Source organism: Callospermophilus lateralis, chromosome 8 (assembly GCF_048772815.1).
Source record: "Callospermophilus lateralis isolate mCalLat2 chromosome 8, mCalLat2.hap1, whole genome shotgun sequence".
In the NCBI taxonomy this organism is placed as follows: domain Eukaryota; kingdom Metazoa; phylum Chordata; class Mammalia; order Rodentia; family Sciuridae; genus Callospermophilus; species Callospermophilus lateralis.
This window is the reverse complement of record NC_135312.1, coordinates 19,294,290-19,311,573: the sequence shown is the minus strand read 5'-3', so window position 1 is coordinate 19,311,573 and position 17,284 is coordinate 19,294,290. Positions and strand designations below refer to the sequence as shown.

Here is a 17,284-nt window from a genome sequence, read left to right as displayed (position 1 = left end):
AAGCCACAACGTCACACCCTGGGGTCTGGAGCCAGGACCAAGGAGGCTACCAGCAACTGCCCAATAAACTCTTGACTGTCCAACCCAGATAACGTGCTTTGTCTGGCTGGCATACTAGATAATCCCGGAGGAAAGCATCCAGGAGACCAAACACAGTTAACCCGATTCCTGGCTTCTCCCGACAGGACTCGGGGCGTGTCGGGAAAATGATTCACACGAGGATCAAGGGGGATTTTGTACCGATGCTAAGCTGGGAGGTTGAGGTTTGCTGCCTCTGTTCCACAAATATGAGCAAAATCCTAATGATGACGACGATGGCGGCGTTGGTGGCAATGGAGACGTATCAGTGCTGAGCATAGAATGTTTAAGGTGGAGTTCTTAATTAGGATGACCTTAATTAGGATGGGGGTTTATTTGTAAGTATTTTCTGTGATGCTTGTCAGTGCACATAGTTGATTTTCCTGATGATTATTGCTGTTTATCAATGTTTAGGGTCAAGGAGTGAAAAAGAACAGACGGCTCGCCTTGGAGCTGATGAAGAAAGCAGCTTTCAAGGTACCTCGGGCACCTGTGGGAGGGAGCAGTGCACCCCTGCACCCCTGCACCCCCGCACTCAGAGGCTGAGGGAAAAGGCAGCTCTTCCTACTGGAGGTGGGGCAGGCAGGGTCCCGGCTGCAGCAGTTCATTATCTTTGAGTTGCTACACACACAGAATCCAGCCACAATGGGGACAGTCGGATTCAAAAGCTGAATCCACCTTCCAGTCAATAGAATTCAGGCTGATTTTGTTTGAAGGCTAAAATTATAATCATGAGCTGCCCTGATAACAAGCAGCGGGGGCTCCTTGAAATTGAATGGTGTAAACGCCAATGAATTAGGAAAACCAAAAGTCTAATTCTTTAGGAGGTTAACCCCATCCTGTCCAATTCCCATTGGCTTCTTGGGCTTTGATAAGGGGACTGTTTACCAAGGTTATTAGCAGGTTTAGGAATTATTTTGCTTTTGTCCCTATTTTTCACTCTAATGCTACGAGCCAGATTCTATGTAGCACTACAGAAAGGAGGTTATGAAAGCTCTTGAGAGGAGGCGCACGCGTACACACACACAATGCATGCATACTCACACACATACACTCACATGAGCCTGCATACAGATTTGCAAACTAATAGATTTGTAGAAACCACTCTAATTCTACATCTTAATTGGATTTTTTTTTTTTTTCAGTGCTGGGAATTGATCCCCGGGTTGCTCTACTACCGAGCTGCATCCCCAGCCCTTTTTCTGCTTCTTCTTTTGAGTAGGGTCTCTTGCTAAGTTGCTAAAGCTGGAGTTAAACTTATGACCTTCCTGCCTCAGCCTCCCAAGTTACTGGGATTATAGGCATGTGCCATTGCACCTGGCATTGACACTTTATACCCTTGTGACTCTTGGATGTGCCTCTCTTCCCAAGGCTGCAAATGATGGCCTTATCTATGAAGACTCCTGAAGCAACCTTATTGACTTTCTATCCCTGTTTACTTTTCCCTGGGCAGGGACAGAATGTCCTGTTCCCCAGAGCAGGAAAGTGGAGCCCAAAATAAGACACCGCAGAGACTGTCCTCGGAATGGGAGTTGTTCAGAGGGCACATGGCCCAAGAAGAGGGACTTGCCAGTATGCACACCTGCTCCTGACCTGACAGAAAGTATAGGGCAGAAATAGAACAGGAGCATAATGGTGGTCATTTAGAGTACTGGTTCCAGAATATTCTAAAGTGGGATAGTGATGGGTTTCACAGGTGTGAAATTTGCATCTCTTCAGGTCTCTAGTGGTGAATTAAAGTCTAATCTGCTTTATTTTGAATAGACTTTTTTTTTTTTTTTGCATAACTTATTGGGGAAATGTAGTTTTGAGGTCTGGCATAGTCATGTTCTTCAAAGTACTTTGTGATTCTCATTCATTCATTCAGCAAGGATTTCTTAAGGCCCTACTATTTGTCAAGGACTGTGGTAAAGGTTGCATATAGTTGATTTTTAGAATTAGAAGTCACACAGAGGCAGATCTTGTTGATCCAACTGAGTATATGCACTTAGGCAAAGTCTAAGAACTAAGCAATAAGACAGAATTTCTTCTGGACCCCTAAACCCAAAACAATTCCTAGAGGAGCAGTTTGGAAAAGTTTTTGGTCAGTGGCAGGTATCTCTGAATATAGCTAAGGCCACTTGAGTTAAGAACTGCAAAAGTCATTTCCATGGGTCCCTTCTGTAGGTATATCCCAAAGCAGATTCTTGTCACTTGTGACCTGGTCTATTACTTCATAAACGCATTCTGCAGTATTTACTGGGAGCGTACCTCGTCACAGGCTCAAGAAGAATGCTTCCATGATTGGGTCAATGGCCCTGAAATTCCTAAGTGGCACTCTCGGGGTGGGTACTTGGTAGCCTATGGGTGCAAACCCCACTCTCCATCCTAAGGGCATAGAGTTTGGAATCCCTTTTGATTCGCATTGGCATTCAGAGCGCTTCCATTCATTCAGCAGGTACGAACTGAGTGCCTGCTCTGTGCCTGGGATAAAAACTGAAGTCCCAGTCCTCAGGGAGCTTCCACTCCATTGGGCTCTGCTAGTTTGTTCTCCAGAACTTCCTGACCCCCAGATTACAACATAAACGCTAGAAGGCATGGCCTCTAGGCCTCTGTGACTGACCAGGCTGCAGGCAAGAACCCTGTCACCTGCTCTTTAGAGATACCTGGTCTTCACTGGGGAAAGGGGAGTTGAAATCAGATGTGATTCCAACTTAGACTCTGACTTCACAAGTCCACTGCTGCGAGGCCACTGTCTGACCCTCACATTGTTTTTTGCTGTTGGTTTTCATGGTTCCGTGGGTCAGGTGGGAAAGAGGAATGAGAGCGCTCTCTGGCCAGGTGTGCACGCAGGAGTCTCCTGGGTGGGAGGGAGGCCCTACCTGGGCCCCTGAGCTTCCATGGCAGTGTAGCACAGCCCATGCTTGATGGGATGCATTCAGTAGGTACATGGGCTTCCGGATGGAGTGTCCCCTCCCCAGCGCCAGCTCCTGAGTTCAGTAGGGCCTGAAGCCCTCCTCCTAGTCTCTACTCGCCCCTTCTGCTTCAGCCCAACCAGAAATGGGGAAGCCCAGCAGTCACAAAACACCAGCGCCCTGCACGCGGGCTGTGGCAGCTGCGTCCCTCCAAGGGGCTGTTGGTGTCAGGGCCGAGGACCCAACAGACAGGCAGGCGGATCACCTAGAAACCATCCCAGCTGCAGGTTCCAGGTCTCCCGCCACAGTCGGGTGCTCAGGAATTTCAAGGGCACCGCTGACCCTGCCGGGCAGTGGAGGCTAGTGTAGACAAGGGCGGTGCCTCAGGGCCCCAGGCGCTGAGCGGTGATTTGGGGGCCATTCTCACTGCTGAGCTGGAAGGCTGAAATCCCAGCAGCAGCCGGGCAGAACCCACCTGGGAAGTCTCTCAGGCGGACTCATGTTTTCTTGCGCTTAGCTTTTCTTTAATGCCATCTGCCCCCAAAAAAAGAGAAAGAGAAGGTTTTTGCTTAAAGTTGGGCAGAATGTTTCACAGCAGTTGCTTCTGCATCTCTTTAGATTTTATTAAAAATAATAATAATAATAATTTCTTTCTTGTTCTAAAAATTCAGGGATTGCATCAGGCAGTCAATGGCCTGGGATGGTATTACCACAAATTCAAGAAAAATTACGCCAAAGCAGCAAAGTACTGGTTAAAAGCAGAAGAAATGGGGAACCCAGACGCGTCGTATAATCTTGGAGTCCTGTATTTGGATGGCATTTTCCCAGGAGTTTCTGGGAGGAATCTGGTGAGCAGACTGGAGACCAGCACTGCAGCTGGACAGTCCCCCTGCCCTGATGTGTGGATGGAAGGTGTCCTCTGGGCCAAACTTGAACTAGGCACCGGGAGGGGAAGGCATGAGGATGTCACCTGAGACAGGCCCTGTTCTCGAGCAGCTCAGAGTGCCCTTAGGAAGAGAGTGAAGAGCAAAGGCAGGTGTTTAGCCAGGTGCCATGTGTGCCACAGGGAAGGCCAGCGCAGGGTCCACGGAGGAAGGCGGCTGGAGCAGGGCAAGAGGAGGACGTGGACCCAGGCTGAGGGTGAAAGCTGGGACTGATCCTACTAGAAGCCCAAGTCCAGATGGGGTGCCCGTGTGAGGCCAGACCTCATGATAACGAAAGCCCTGGCGTCCTCGGTACCTCTCAGCCCTTCCTCTGTGCCCCACGTGGCACTGTGTAGGCTTGTGTCCCTCTGAAATGTCTTCTCTGATCGTGTCCATTTTATGGAGGAGGCAACTGAGAGTTGAGTAACTTGGAGTCGTGTGTGTGTAGTCGAGTCGGGGCCTGGACTCTGTGGGAAATGGAGCCCCTGGGTTAAAATCGTATCGATATGGTGACAATACCCCCAGCTCCATTGTATCCCACGGCGTTTATTGGCCACCCACCTACACCAGGCACGTTTCTGGGCAGTAAGGACCCAGAGCAGGCAAAACAGTCCCTGCTCACATGAAGTTTCGCTTTCAGTAGGAGGGAAAAAAATAAAATAAAATATCTGACAAAAGGGCAAGTGGAGAGAGTTTTATGGGAAAGAATAAAACAGAGAAGGAGGGCCGGAGGGAGGACCCTGAGGGAGACTGTTTCTTAAGGGAGACCAGGGAAGGCCTCTCTGGTGAAGTGACAACCTCCCAAAGGAGACCTGGGGCTACCAGGGAGAACATTCCAGAAGGAGGTCACAGGACAAAGGCCCCGAGAGAGAAGTAGGCTTGGTGTGCAAGAGGAACCGCAGGGAAGCCAGGACAGCAGGAGCAGAAAGCAGGACAGATGGAGAAAGGCCAAGCGCGCGCTGACCAGGCCACCTGACTCAGCTTTTGCTGGAACTGCTGACAGTCTTGGAGGAGGGACATGACAGGCTGCGATTGAAGAGCCTCCTCCTGGGTCCCAGCAGATACTGAAGACAGAGCAGGGTGGGAGCAGATGAGTCCCAGCGAGAGGGGGCAGCGGCCAGCCCAGGGTCGCGTCAGGGAAGGTGTCTACAGAAATTCTGAAGGGCCAGGGGACAGGATTTGCAGGTGGGCGGGGTGTGGGGCATGAGAGGCGGGAGGTGTTTGGCATTTATTGAGATGGGAGAAGGGAGGTAGCAATAATGGGAATGGGCGAGACTGGGGCTACCAGAGCTGGTGGGGACAGGAGAGCGGATTGGAAGCTTATTCTCCTTGAAGGACCGGGCTAAGCCTTGCGACTATGGTGTTCTATTTAATTCTCACTCCAAACTTTCCTGCTAGGGACAATCAGCAGTCACGTTTTACAATTGCAGAAAATGATGTTTGGAGAGATTAACTGAGAAGCCCAAGGCCACAGAACTCATCAAGAGCAGAGCTGGGATTTGAACCCCAGTCTGCCCGCCTCGCGAGTCCATGCTTTTAAAAATAATAGCAAACTGCCTCCAAAAAATTATGTTAATCAGGGGAAGTACAAACCCCCATCTAAGTGTTTGTTTTCTTATTTCCCTCCGCCTCCGTCTGATTGCCCACGAGGCTGATATTTTTATGCATTGCAAATGTCTGGTGAGCCTCCCACACATCTGTGAGTGACAATTTTTTATTGTCATTTTCTAATTCTCACCTTCCTACTGGAAGTGCAGTTTTCGAACAGGAGTTTGAAGAAAGGTATTGAGCAAGGTTAGGAAAGCAAATGTTTGAATTTTCACCTGGTGTGACTCCTGATACAGTCTTGGTGGAGCGCGCAGGGGTTATGTGAGGATCAAATGAGAAGGCAATGGTACCCTCCTTCACCTGTCGTTGTCCCTCCTGGCTAAACTTAATCAACAGAATAGCTTTTGGCGAGGTCATACATCCCGGAGGCTGGCTTCGGTGATGAGCTGTCTTCCTGGAACTATTGCTTGACCTGGTTTTCTCAAGTATCAGAAGTTTCAAGCCAGTGATAATATTGGACTTCAAGTACTTCACCACTTTGGCTTTGGGGAGACCAGCGCTGCCAGGGGACCTTTCGCTAATGACAGTGACGTCTGTTTGTCTCTCTCTGCAGACTTTAGCTGGTGAATATTTCCATAAGGCTGCGCAAGGGGGACACATCGAAGGGACCTTGTGGTGTTCTCTCTACTATATCACAGGCAACCTGGACACTTTCCCAAGGGATCCCGAGAAAGCGGTTGTGTAAGAATCTGTCAAGTGTCACCCGTGACGGAAAATCCATGTCCTCCACTCACCGAGCCTGAGAAGATGGACTTCCTTTTCTCTTCTTTTTCTTTCTTTCTTTTTCTTTTCTTTTCCCTTCCCCTCTCCCTCCCTCCCTTTTTTAGATTTTTAAATTGATTTTTATCACTTATACATGCATGTAGGTTAAAGTGCCAAATTAATTAATAAGACAAAAATTTTTAAATTTCTAAATCAGAAATAAGAAAATAATTTGACAAGGAAAGGCAGGGAATCCTGCTCGCTACCCCAACCCCACCCCAGCCTCTGTTTCCTGCTCCCTGGAGTAAATCACTTTCAATCTTTTATTCCTTCTCTACTTGCTTGTCTCTAAACAGCAGGCAGATTCCACTGTGCCTTGGTACGTGGGCTTTGTCTAGTGATGCCCCGGGGAGAGACAAGGCTGCAGCCCTCTGTGCCTCTGCCACCTCCCACTGTCCCACACACTCACACGTCCTGCCAGCTCTCATCTTCCCAATGAGCATATGTTGGTGGACAGCTCAGTATCAGAGTTCACATCATTACATCCATGTAAATGCCGTCAGTGGCTGAACCATGCAGAATATTATGGTTGCTTTTTTTTTCTTGCAAAACTCCTCTATTCTATACAGCAGTAATCGTTTCTTATCGTTGTTTATTTGCTTAGCTCTATATTCTCATCACTTTGTAGGTACTTGATCTCCATCTCGATCTCTTCCAGATGTCAGTCTCCTCTCTCGATGTCGCCCTGTATTCTATTCAGTTTCTCTTCTTGCCCACATCTCTCCTGGAGTCTTTGTTCAGGCAGGGCTATCACCCCAGAGCACCTTCATCACGGTTGTGGGGGTTCCCTTCCCTTCCATCTCTGTTTGGGGTGGGGGGGGTTGTGTTCTCTCTGCTGAGCCCCTTTCTTCTTGCTCTGCACCTACATTTTGGAAGGATACATCCTATGGTAGCTTCCTGCACGATGGTGAGCAGGAGGCCATTTTCAAGGTCTTGCATATCTAAAATGTTGTCTAGAGATTGGCAGCAGCTGCAGTGTGGCTCCGTACCCATTGTGTGGCTCCGAGAACAAAGAATGTTTTTTACAGTTGAAGAGATTTGCAAAGCAAAGAACAATGAATATGCAGCAGTGATTACCTGTGATCTTGCCTTTTATAGAAAAAAAAATTGCTCACCTCTCCTCAGGCCACTTGACACCCGCAGCCTGGCTCTCCAGAAGGCCGTTTGCACAGCATGGAGTCAGACCCATCCTGACCTCAGCGCAGCACCGAACTTACCTTGAATGGTCTCAGGGCTCTTTATCATTGTCATGAAGGCTATCTGGTGTGGAACACTCATGTTTCATGAACTTTCTCATTATCCTTTTGTTATTGATTTTCAGTTTAATTCCCGTTGTGGTCTGAGAACGTAGGCTGGATGTCTTCAATCCTTTGACATTTGCTGAGGCTTGCTTGCTGACCAGGATATGGTCAATTTTGGTAGATGCTTTCCGGTCTCTTGAAAAAAAGAGCTGTGATTTCTAAACGAGTTGGTGCAATGTCTACCTACGAATCAGTTACCGCAAGTTCATTAATTCTATTGTTCAGCTCTTCTATGTCCTTTCTGACGTTTTATGTTTTGCTCTATCAGTTATTGAAAAGGGTTCCATTAAAATTCCCCAGGTGTGGATAGCTGTGTCTGTGTCTAGTTCTGTTGGTTTGGCCTCACATGGAGACACTTTACTTTCCTGGGTCACACAGATGCTGATTGTTTTGCCTTTCTGGTTGGCCGCTTCCTCATGTATAATTTCTTTGTCTCGGTTGATGGTTCTTGCCTTCATATCTCTCTCTCTCTCTCTCTCTTTCTCTCTCTCTCTCTCTCTCTCTCTCTCTCTCTTTCTTTCTTTTCTGTTTTCCATGAAGTTACACCAGGTTTTATTGTTAAGAGTTTTATGTATCTTTTTCCCATTATTGCTTTCTATCTTTGCCCTTTACTTTTAAAGTATATCTTCTGTAAGTAGCACATAATTGGGGTTTTGTACATTTTTCACAATTTTAGCTTTTAATTGGTGTATTTAGTTCATTTACATGTAATGTAGTTCTGGATATGTTCGTTTTTAAAATCTACCATTTTGTTATTACTTCCTATTTGTCCCACCTAGTTTTCATTTTTGTGTCTTTTTTTTATCTTTCCTATGTATTAATCAAGTCTGTTTAAATATTATTCTCTTCCCCCTCCTATGAGCTTGTTAGTTCTTCATTCTTCTGCTACTCTTTTAGTGATTTTAGTCCAGATTAGTTCATTATTAATATACCCCTCTAGGATACATTAGGGGACAGGAACAGAGTAGGAAAAATATATATTCATGGAAAGACTACTAGAAGTCTTGGTGGAGATCATTTTTCCATCTCGGTAGGCATTTTTCATTATGTATGTTGCATGTCTCTGTTTCCATAAAAGACAAGCTACTGAGCGTTCATAAGAAGGGGCACTGAATGAAAAGCTCTCAAAACACATTTTCTTCACCTTCTTAACATTCAGTTCTGGTTTGTTGCTTTATAAAAATTCTAACAAGCAAAATATTCCCCAAGTGGGATTTATTGAGATCATATGAAGAAAAAAGTGATTATTTAATTTGCCACAGTTTGCATATTTTTTTCTTCCCGTTCCTTTTCAGATGGGCGAAGCACGTAGCTGAGAAAAACGGCTACCTGGGCCATGTCATTCGCAAAGGCCTCAACGCCTACCTGGAGGGCTCATGGTAAGCTCGGACGCACCTGAAAGTGAACTTCCTCAGCCCTGAACTTTCAGTCTGTCATTAGAGTCTTAGGAGATGGAATCTTAAAATGTAACTGAAAAAAGAAATTTGCAGGGAAATCACAGCTTCCAGTAATGATATTCTGAGTATCACGGACTGATTGGCTGTTGATTGGAAAACATAGCATTTCCATGTTTAATTATACACAAAAATTAGTTCTCTGGAGGGGTGGCCACGTTCATCAAGTTGAAAGACACACAAATACGTTGGCTTCTCTTTCCTTCGAGTTTGTTCCTCTTGACTTTAGAGTCTAGGGACAGCACAAGGGACCTTAGGTGAGACCTTCTTCTCCCTGCCAGGCCACAGAAAGTTCAGGATTTCTAGCTGAATCATACACACCTGTAGTCCTAGCAACTGAGAGACTGAGGTAGAAGGATAGCAAGTTTAAGGCCAGACTGAGCAACCAGGCAAGACTGTATCTCAAAATAAAAAATCAAAAGGGCTGGGAAGTCATCCGGTGGTAGAGTGATCCTGAATTCAATGCCCAGTACCCAAACGAAAAACCGGCTCAGACCACCTCCTTTCATAGATAATTGACCATCTTCGGCCATGACCAGGAGCCGGGGATGCCAAAGCCTCTCACCGGTATCCGGTGTCAACCAAACAGATGTCCCCTCCTAGGCTTCTCAAGGAGCTGGCATGTCTCACCTGCCCTGTAAGTGATGAGACACTGAGGACGGGGACTTACAGACTCGCCCGTTTCCACACTGCCGGTTCTCACACTGTATCCTCATTTTCCTTTGGGCCACATTTTCTTGGCTGTTTTATTGCCTAAATGATCCGGGTATTTCTGTAATAACTAAAAAAGACATGCAAATCAGCAGATCCCCCTCGGTCCACTGCCTCCAAGACATTAGGTGAGACCTGCCATTGATCACACACGGATCCAAGCTGTAATTAAAAATTAAAATATTCCCCCAAAGGTGCCATTTCCTCCTTGGGTCTATAGCTGGTCACGCACCCATCAGATCGCATCTCCGTAAGCAAGCGTTTTAAATTAGAGAATGCAGGGAAATGAGCCCGGCAGGGGGGAAAAATCACCAAATACAAATGTTTGTTATTATCATCCTGTGAAAGTTTATTATCTGTGGCCTCACTTTGCACAAACAGAAAGGAATTTCTTTGAAGGAAATTACCTCTTCCCGACTGTAACTGTACCTTCCTGTTTTCCTGGAGTTTCTGTGGTGTCCTGCTTCCCGGGGGAACTTCAGTTCATAAAATTCCAGATACTCCACTGTAACTCATTCTCTCCAGCCTCTGCAGGAGGCTCATGCTCTCCGCTCCCCATAAGCTTCCGAGGGGGAACCGAAGGCTTCAAGATACCCCTCGGTTTTTATGTGGGGTTTTCCAAAAAGGGGAGCAGGTCTGTACACACACACACACACACACACACACACTTCACACCTACATGCCCCCTTGCCACACAAAGGTATCTGACACTTTTTTACCCCCCAGAAAAAGAGTGAATAAAAAACCTGGGGAATAGCTTGGCTTTCTTGCCCACTTTGGCATTTAACAGAAAGCCCTCCACTAGACAGCTGAAATTTTGCCATGAAGGGTTAGTTGAATGAAATGCCTGTGGCTTGACTTCTGCCTTAGACTTCCCAGCTTCAACGTGGGCGTCCCACCCTGTCGCTTGGTAGCGGGGAAGGAAAACTTACTACGTGTGTTTTGCGCTGTGTGTGTGTTTGATTCAGTTCAGTAGGTTCTGCTGTGCACACTCACATGCAAGGGTGTCACCAATCAGGGTTGGGGACGCTTGCTGTCCCTCTCCTCTACGCACATTTTGTCACATGGCCCGCATTAGGTCTAGCCTCAAACCCTTTGCACCTGCTACTTCCTCTACCTAGGAATCCTGCCCAGTCCTGGGATCACAGTCATTTTATTGTCCGTTGTCCGTGACTTGTATCCCAGGGCCTCGCACATGGCAACACCGGGGAGTGCTCAGAAACTACTGAACCAGTGGAGGAATGGAAGCAAATAGACAGAGCAAGCCAACTCAGGGGCCAGGAGCAGGAGGTGGGGGCCCTGGGGATGGGAGGAGGAAGGCTGCTGTCTCACTGGGGAGGCCTAGGTCAGCTTGACGGTGCAGTAGGGATTATAGGGCCTTGAGGGATGAATAGAGTTTCCTCTTAGCCACACAGGGAACAGCACTAATGGCGAAGGGCATTGCAGAAGCAAAAGCAAAGACATAGGAACAGTCTGAGGAAGTGTAGAAAAATACAAGCCATCCAGTTTGCCATGGGGGTGAGACTGAGAACCTACAGGGCAAAACCAAAGAAATGCTACTGGGTGGGATTTTGAATGGCAGGTGATACACTTTTTACTTGGTCTAGGAAGCAGCAGGGAGCCATTGGTGGTGTTGTGGAGGGTAGTCACGTGACAAAGCCCATCTCGAAGACGTTTAAACCAAACAGCTGAGTGTGATGGCGATAGGAAGAGAGACCCTGAAAGGGGGCTGGCTCAGACCCAGGTAAAAGGCGCTGAGCATTGGAGCCAAAGATGTGGCATTGCCACTTGAGGGTTTTTTCTTAGGTAATAGTTGACATATGTGAAATAATATGTGATATGTAATAATGTGACACACAAGAGCACAACAATAAAAGGGACCCCTGTTAATTTTCACCCTACTTAGGGGGCAAACATCGAACATTGCCAGCACTGTTGAAGGCCCTTGCATGACCCTCCCAGATTAACCCCCAGAAGTCACCATTGCCCTGAGTCTTACTCATCCACCTCTTGGTTTCTGTATAGTTTTGCTATATATGGATATATTCCTGTGCAATGGATTTAGTTTGGCTTATTTCTGACCTTTATATTATTAAAATCATATCATATATAATCTTCAACTTTTTTCAGACTTAACATTACACTTCTAAGATTCGTACATTTTGATGCCTGTACCTGTGGGTCATTCATATTCACTGCTATAATATGTTGCTGTTTGTTAATTTTATGTTGATGCATATTTGTGTCACTTCCCTTTTGCTGCTGTTACTGGGTTTTTTTTTTTTTCCTTACTTTTTATTTTTTTTTTTCTTTTTAGTTATACGCGACAGTAGAGTTTGTTCGACATATCACACATTCATGGAGTGTAACTCCCCATTCCTGTGGTTGAACATGGTGTGGAGTTGCCCCTGACATGTATTCATCCGTGAACATAGGAAGGTTGTGTCCGATTTATTCTACTGTCTCTCCCATTTCCATCCCCACTCCCTTCCCTTCATTCACCGTTTTGCAGTGAATTTCACTGAGACCCCAGGACTTTCTAATCCAGTGAACTTCTGTTCTTCCCTCCCTACCCCCTTCTTGTGTGCTTGTTGAGCCACACGGCCACAAACATTTCTTAATTTCTTCTCTGACATTCAGGGGAGAGTTGATTTTAGCTATCAGCTCAGGAGTGGGGCCTCTGGGTGGCCATGAATGGCACCTGGACAGCATTATGACCAAGTCACTGTCCTGCTCACCATCTGTAGATTTCTGTTTCTCCATATCCTTGTCGATCCTGGTGCTGAGGCTAAGAATGGTTAGAGGTAAATCCCAGCCTGGCTTCAAGACTTCAAGACTTCTTAGTATCAACAAGAAAAAACATCTAGTATCCATTACAATGAGAAGATCTTTGTCAAAATATGTTTGGGGCAAAGCGCATCCTGATTGCTTCCTGCACCTCCAGTCTCCAACCCCTGCCCAGGGGTTGAATAGGAAATAGGCGCGTGCTGGCCTTCTCACACCGCAGTGTGGCTTTTGGGGTACCATCTATTTTCCCTTAATAGAACAAAATCATCCATCAATGTCTCCGGCCCATCCCCCTTCTTCATTTCTGTGTGAGTGAATTTATTCTGGACGTTATTTTCAAATTACATGTGTCAGTTTGATGAGCTTCTGCCTTCCTGGGTTGTTCCAAGATTTATGTGGGGGAGCATAAAGAGGAGCGTGATGGAGAAAGGGGCTTTTTGCTGGATCAGCGTAAGACAGAAGATGATGTTGTCATGCCTGAGGCTGTCCTCGGACACCAGCCAACGTTAGCAGGGAAAGGCCGGCTGTCATGTTTCATTTCTCTCCGCCTTATGTGTGTTTTATCTGCGAGCTACTGTTTTATTGTGCTTTGTCTTAAATGTACCCAGAATACTTAACCCCAGAGGTTAGCAACTTCTAGTGGACTTGAGGCGGGAGAAGTAGACATGCAAAGTTCCGGTTGAAAGAGATTCACCTTTTCGCAGTGAATTCCACCGAGACCCCAGGACTTTTCTTCTCTTTTTTTCTCTTTCCCATCTGAACTGCCTGAGGCATTAGAAGAAAAGAGCACAGAGGAAATAATATAATTGTTCCAGCAACTGCTCAGAGGTATTCAAATTCACAATTCACAGCAAGGGGTCGAAGAATTGATTATTAAGACCTATCATTATAAAAGTGCTAGGAATGTCTGTCTGTGGTCTGAAAATGAGAGGGAAGCAAATGTGCCTCTAAATTCATTCCTATAAATCCCCTCCTTTCTTGCATTTATTCCCCATCTTCGACAAAATTGTCTGTCTGGAAGACAATTCACTTGAGTGCATTGGAAATAAAACTTGAAGCTTGGGTCATCTTCCTAAAGTTTGAAGAAATTAATGGAAAGGCAGGAGCATTTTGAGGTCTGTCTTTGGGCTTCCTGCAATTATCAAGTGCTGAGTAAATGTTGGTTCCAGAATATAAGTGTAGAAATATCTGTAATTAATACTTTCAGGTGGTTTCTGTTGAAACACAGTTAAGTAGTGCTGGGAGGCTGCATGTGGGTCGGGCTTCTGCATCGGTGTCATGTCTCAAAGTTTTAACAAGCTGGGGAGTCTGGTCTGGGAAGTGTCGATCCCCCTTTTAGAACCTACTCATTCACTATATAAAAGTGGGTGGTGGTGACATCAGCATGCACAGGCCTGGGTGATGGGTGCAGTCAGGAGGAGTTGACATCAACGTTTTTAGACATCTCATTTGGATGGATTTAGTTTCTCCCTTGATGGAAATGTTTGAGAATTCTACAGTATTTCCTCCCAGTCAATGTAATAACTGAACAATAGAAATCTTCCTATGAAACCTCTCCCTCCCCTACTGCCAAGGTTACTTGAGAGGCAAGAGATCGTCTTATGAAGCTTCTCTAAGTGAGCCTTCTGACCGTCTCAACCACCAGCTCCCACCCCATCCCTCAGTTCTAGCAGCCAGTTTGGCTGTTTTTCTGCTATCCAAGAACTCATTGTGTGACACTTCAGTAATCTGGGCCACATACTAGCTGGTCATGGCAGCTGGGCATTGGCTCAGTACTGGACTTTAGGGGACAGGTCTGCCCCATCTCCTTTCCTCAAGTTTCCCTGGTAGAGACTGAGACAGTAGTGGGAGTACACGTGTATGTGAAGAAACTTGAGGTTTTGAGACCTTGGGAACAGGGTTCTGTTATAAAAGGATGAGGACCTTTTGCAGGACCTCCCTGTGGTGCCTCTTAGGGATCAGGTGTGCTCTGAGGATTCTGATGTCCCAAAATGATTTTTGCAGCCTGCGTAATAAAGTCCGTAGTCATCTTTTCAGTGGTGTTTGCACCTGCTGTGGAAAGTGGTGTGGCCTTGTGATCTGACTGCCTGAGCAGGGGACACTGCTTAGCTGACCTTGTCTCTGTTTAGCATGAGTCACAGCTAATTGGTCAGCCACCTTAGGTATCTCAGAGGCTGGGAACTGACTTATTCAGAAGCCATGTGTCCCATGACCTGCAGCCTGTCTCACGGAAGGTCTGCCTGTCCTAATTTGATTCCCAGCCATCTCTGTATGTCTCCATGAAATGGTCTCCCAGCAGGTGCTTTGAGCCCTGTAGAAAGGTGATTTCAGAATCTGTTACCTCATTTTCTCTCGCCCATTCTTCCCTAAACCAGATTCTGGGTGGGGCTCAAATTAAGAAAGCATCATTTGTGTCAACAACTTAAAATGAAAAATAAGCTTTAGAAACAACTACTTATTGTGAAAATCAAATTTTATGCACAAACTGGGTAACAGAAAATTGAGGAAATCAGGTAGATAAAAGGAAGAAATAGAAATTACTGCATTCTAACCATGTAGAGATTAGTATTGTTAACATTTGGTAGATGGTTTTTAGAATTTATTCTTCTACATATATGTATTTACAGGTGTATGCACATGTGCATATTTAATTCCATTTGTGTTTTCCTAAAGTGGGATGCAATTTTATATTCTGCCTTTTTGGGATGCTAATTACAAGGTATTGCACAAGTATTTTCAATATTCTTCCCATGACATTGTCTTTATTGGCCACATCTGAATGTGGCTGCACGAGGTTCACTGAGCCTAGTCAGTGACTTTCAGGTATTCGTTTCGAGTTTGCTTTGATGTAGCAGCTTTTGCCAACAGCCCTATCACAAACCCCTTGGAATGGGATCCTTGCACATATCTGGTTTCTTTGGAATAAACCCCCAAGGGAGAGCAGTAGGCAAAAATGGTGTGTGATTCTCAGACTTCTTTCCTTGACCCCAGACCCACTGCAACCACTGGCCCTCCAGCATGGGCACAGAAGTGCGTGCATTTCTCTGGGTCCTTGCCATTGTGCCATCGGTGAATCTTGTGCCCGTCTTTCAACCGATGAAAAGTGGTCTCTCTTTGTTTTGCACTTGCTCAGTCGCTACTGGTGTCAGCCATTTATTTTTCATGTGTTTTGGCCACTGTCATCAATCCCTTGTAAACTGCTTCTTCTTTGCCAAACTTCTAATGCACAACACAAGCTCAGCTTTAATTAAGCTTGTTCTGATCCTAAGTCCTGTAAAGCCTTTCATAAAACGGGGGACTATAAAGCCCAGGGTTTTTTCTTAATACCACTCATCTCCTCTAAGCAAGGAAGGAAAGATTCAAGAACCAAAGACTAATGGACAAGTCCCCAGCCAGCGTTCCGCATCCCTCTCGGCCAGTAGAGGTAGCTGTTGTACCAACTAGGTCCCCAGCCTTATCTGGGAGCTCAGCCTTTAAGATAGGAAATAAATCAGTGCATGCAGTATTTTTAACAACAGTATTTATTTAAAAAGAAAAAAAAAACTCATGATTTTGTGGTTTTAAAAAACTGCTTATTTTGTGCCCTCTTATGTTTGAATATAAAGCTCTCTGAATATTAGTAAGAGCCACTATATGAAATTTATTATTAATCATCTATTTTTAGGCATGAAGCTTTGCTGTATTATGTTTTAGCAGCAGAAACTGGAATTGAAGTGTCACAGACAAATTTAGCACACATCTGCGAGGAAAGGCCGGTAAGTAAATGGATTCTTGTGCAAGCAGAAGCTGTAAGGTTAAAGATAATGAATTAAGCTTTACCAAGGCAAAATTAGTCACTTGGCCAAAATATTAATGAATTAACTTTTTCTCTCCTTTACCTCTTAGGACCTGGCCAGAAGATACTTGGGTGTTAATTGTGTTTGGAGATACTATAATTTCTCTGTTTTTCAAATCGATGCTCCTTCATTTGGTATGTATAGAAAACAACGGGTGCAAAACCAAAGCGTTAGAGGCTTTTAATCTTTAGTAACAGGGAACATCTAACAGCTTGGTGTGCAGTGTGATATTTCTAAACAATTAGGAAAGAAAGTGAAAAATCTCTGCTATTAAGGCCCTGGCTAACCTGCTCTTAGCCCCTGCAGGGCACTCAGGCACCTTGTCCTGCTCACCAGACCCACCTTCAAACCAAGAGAAGGCAAAAGCGATCCTACTGTAAAGGGACGCCCTGGCCTGTCATTTGCTTTTTGCCCTCAGATGTGCTCCCAGCCCTGTGCCCTGCTCTGCTGTCTGTGGGAGGGGTGGCCACCAGGAACACAGTGCCAGGCTCCTGACCCAGGGGCTTCTGATGGGCATCACCAGTGGTGGGCACCAGGGAAGGCTGCAGGGTGGGAGGATCGGGGAAGCCCAGCTCTCTCTTCCCATATCTCTGTTTTGCACCAGTTTTCTGCCAGTGGCCACATGTCCCATGGTTCCAGCGCCTGCCTGGTAACTCCGCCCTCTCTGGTCCAGCTCCCAGGGGACTGGGAAGCTCTGGGAACCTCACAGCCACCCCCACTTCCCCAGCCTAGTAGGTGACAGTAGCTTCCTTCCATCTCCCACTTGCCTTCTGTCTCTTCCGGTACCCAGGCATCTACTTTCCCATGATAAAAATCCCTCTTTGAGCTACCCAAGGTGGATTCTGGATTTTCTGATTGGATATTGACTGACACCTGTGCTCTCAAATGTGTTTCCTCAAAGTCAACAAGAAATACGCGGCTAACGCAAAG

At 46.0% G+C, this 17,284-nt stretch overlaps 1 protein-coding gene across 3 annotated transcripts in view; it reads left to right on the top strand.

Moving 5' to 3' along the window:
• Sel1l3 (SEL1L family member 3) overlaps positions 1–17,284 on the top strand; it is a 97,708-nt gene that overhangs the window by 66,530 nt on the left and 13,894 nt on the right. For all 3 annotated transcript variants that reach the window (XM_076864728.2, XM_076864729.2, XM_076864730.2), the window contains exons 14-19: positions 493–555; positions 3,644–3,820; positions 6,057–6,184; positions 8,862–8,945; positions 16,183–16,273; positions 16,404–16,488. In XM_076864728.2, coding sequence (XP_076720843.2) covers positions 493–555; positions 3,644–3,820; positions 6,057–6,184; positions 8,862–8,945; positions 16,183–16,273; positions 16,404–16,488 — 628 coding nt within the window. The remainder of the gene's footprint in view (positions 1–492; positions 556–3,643; positions 3,821–6,056; positions 6,185–8,861; positions 8,946–16,182; positions 16,274–16,403; positions 16,489–17,284) is intronic.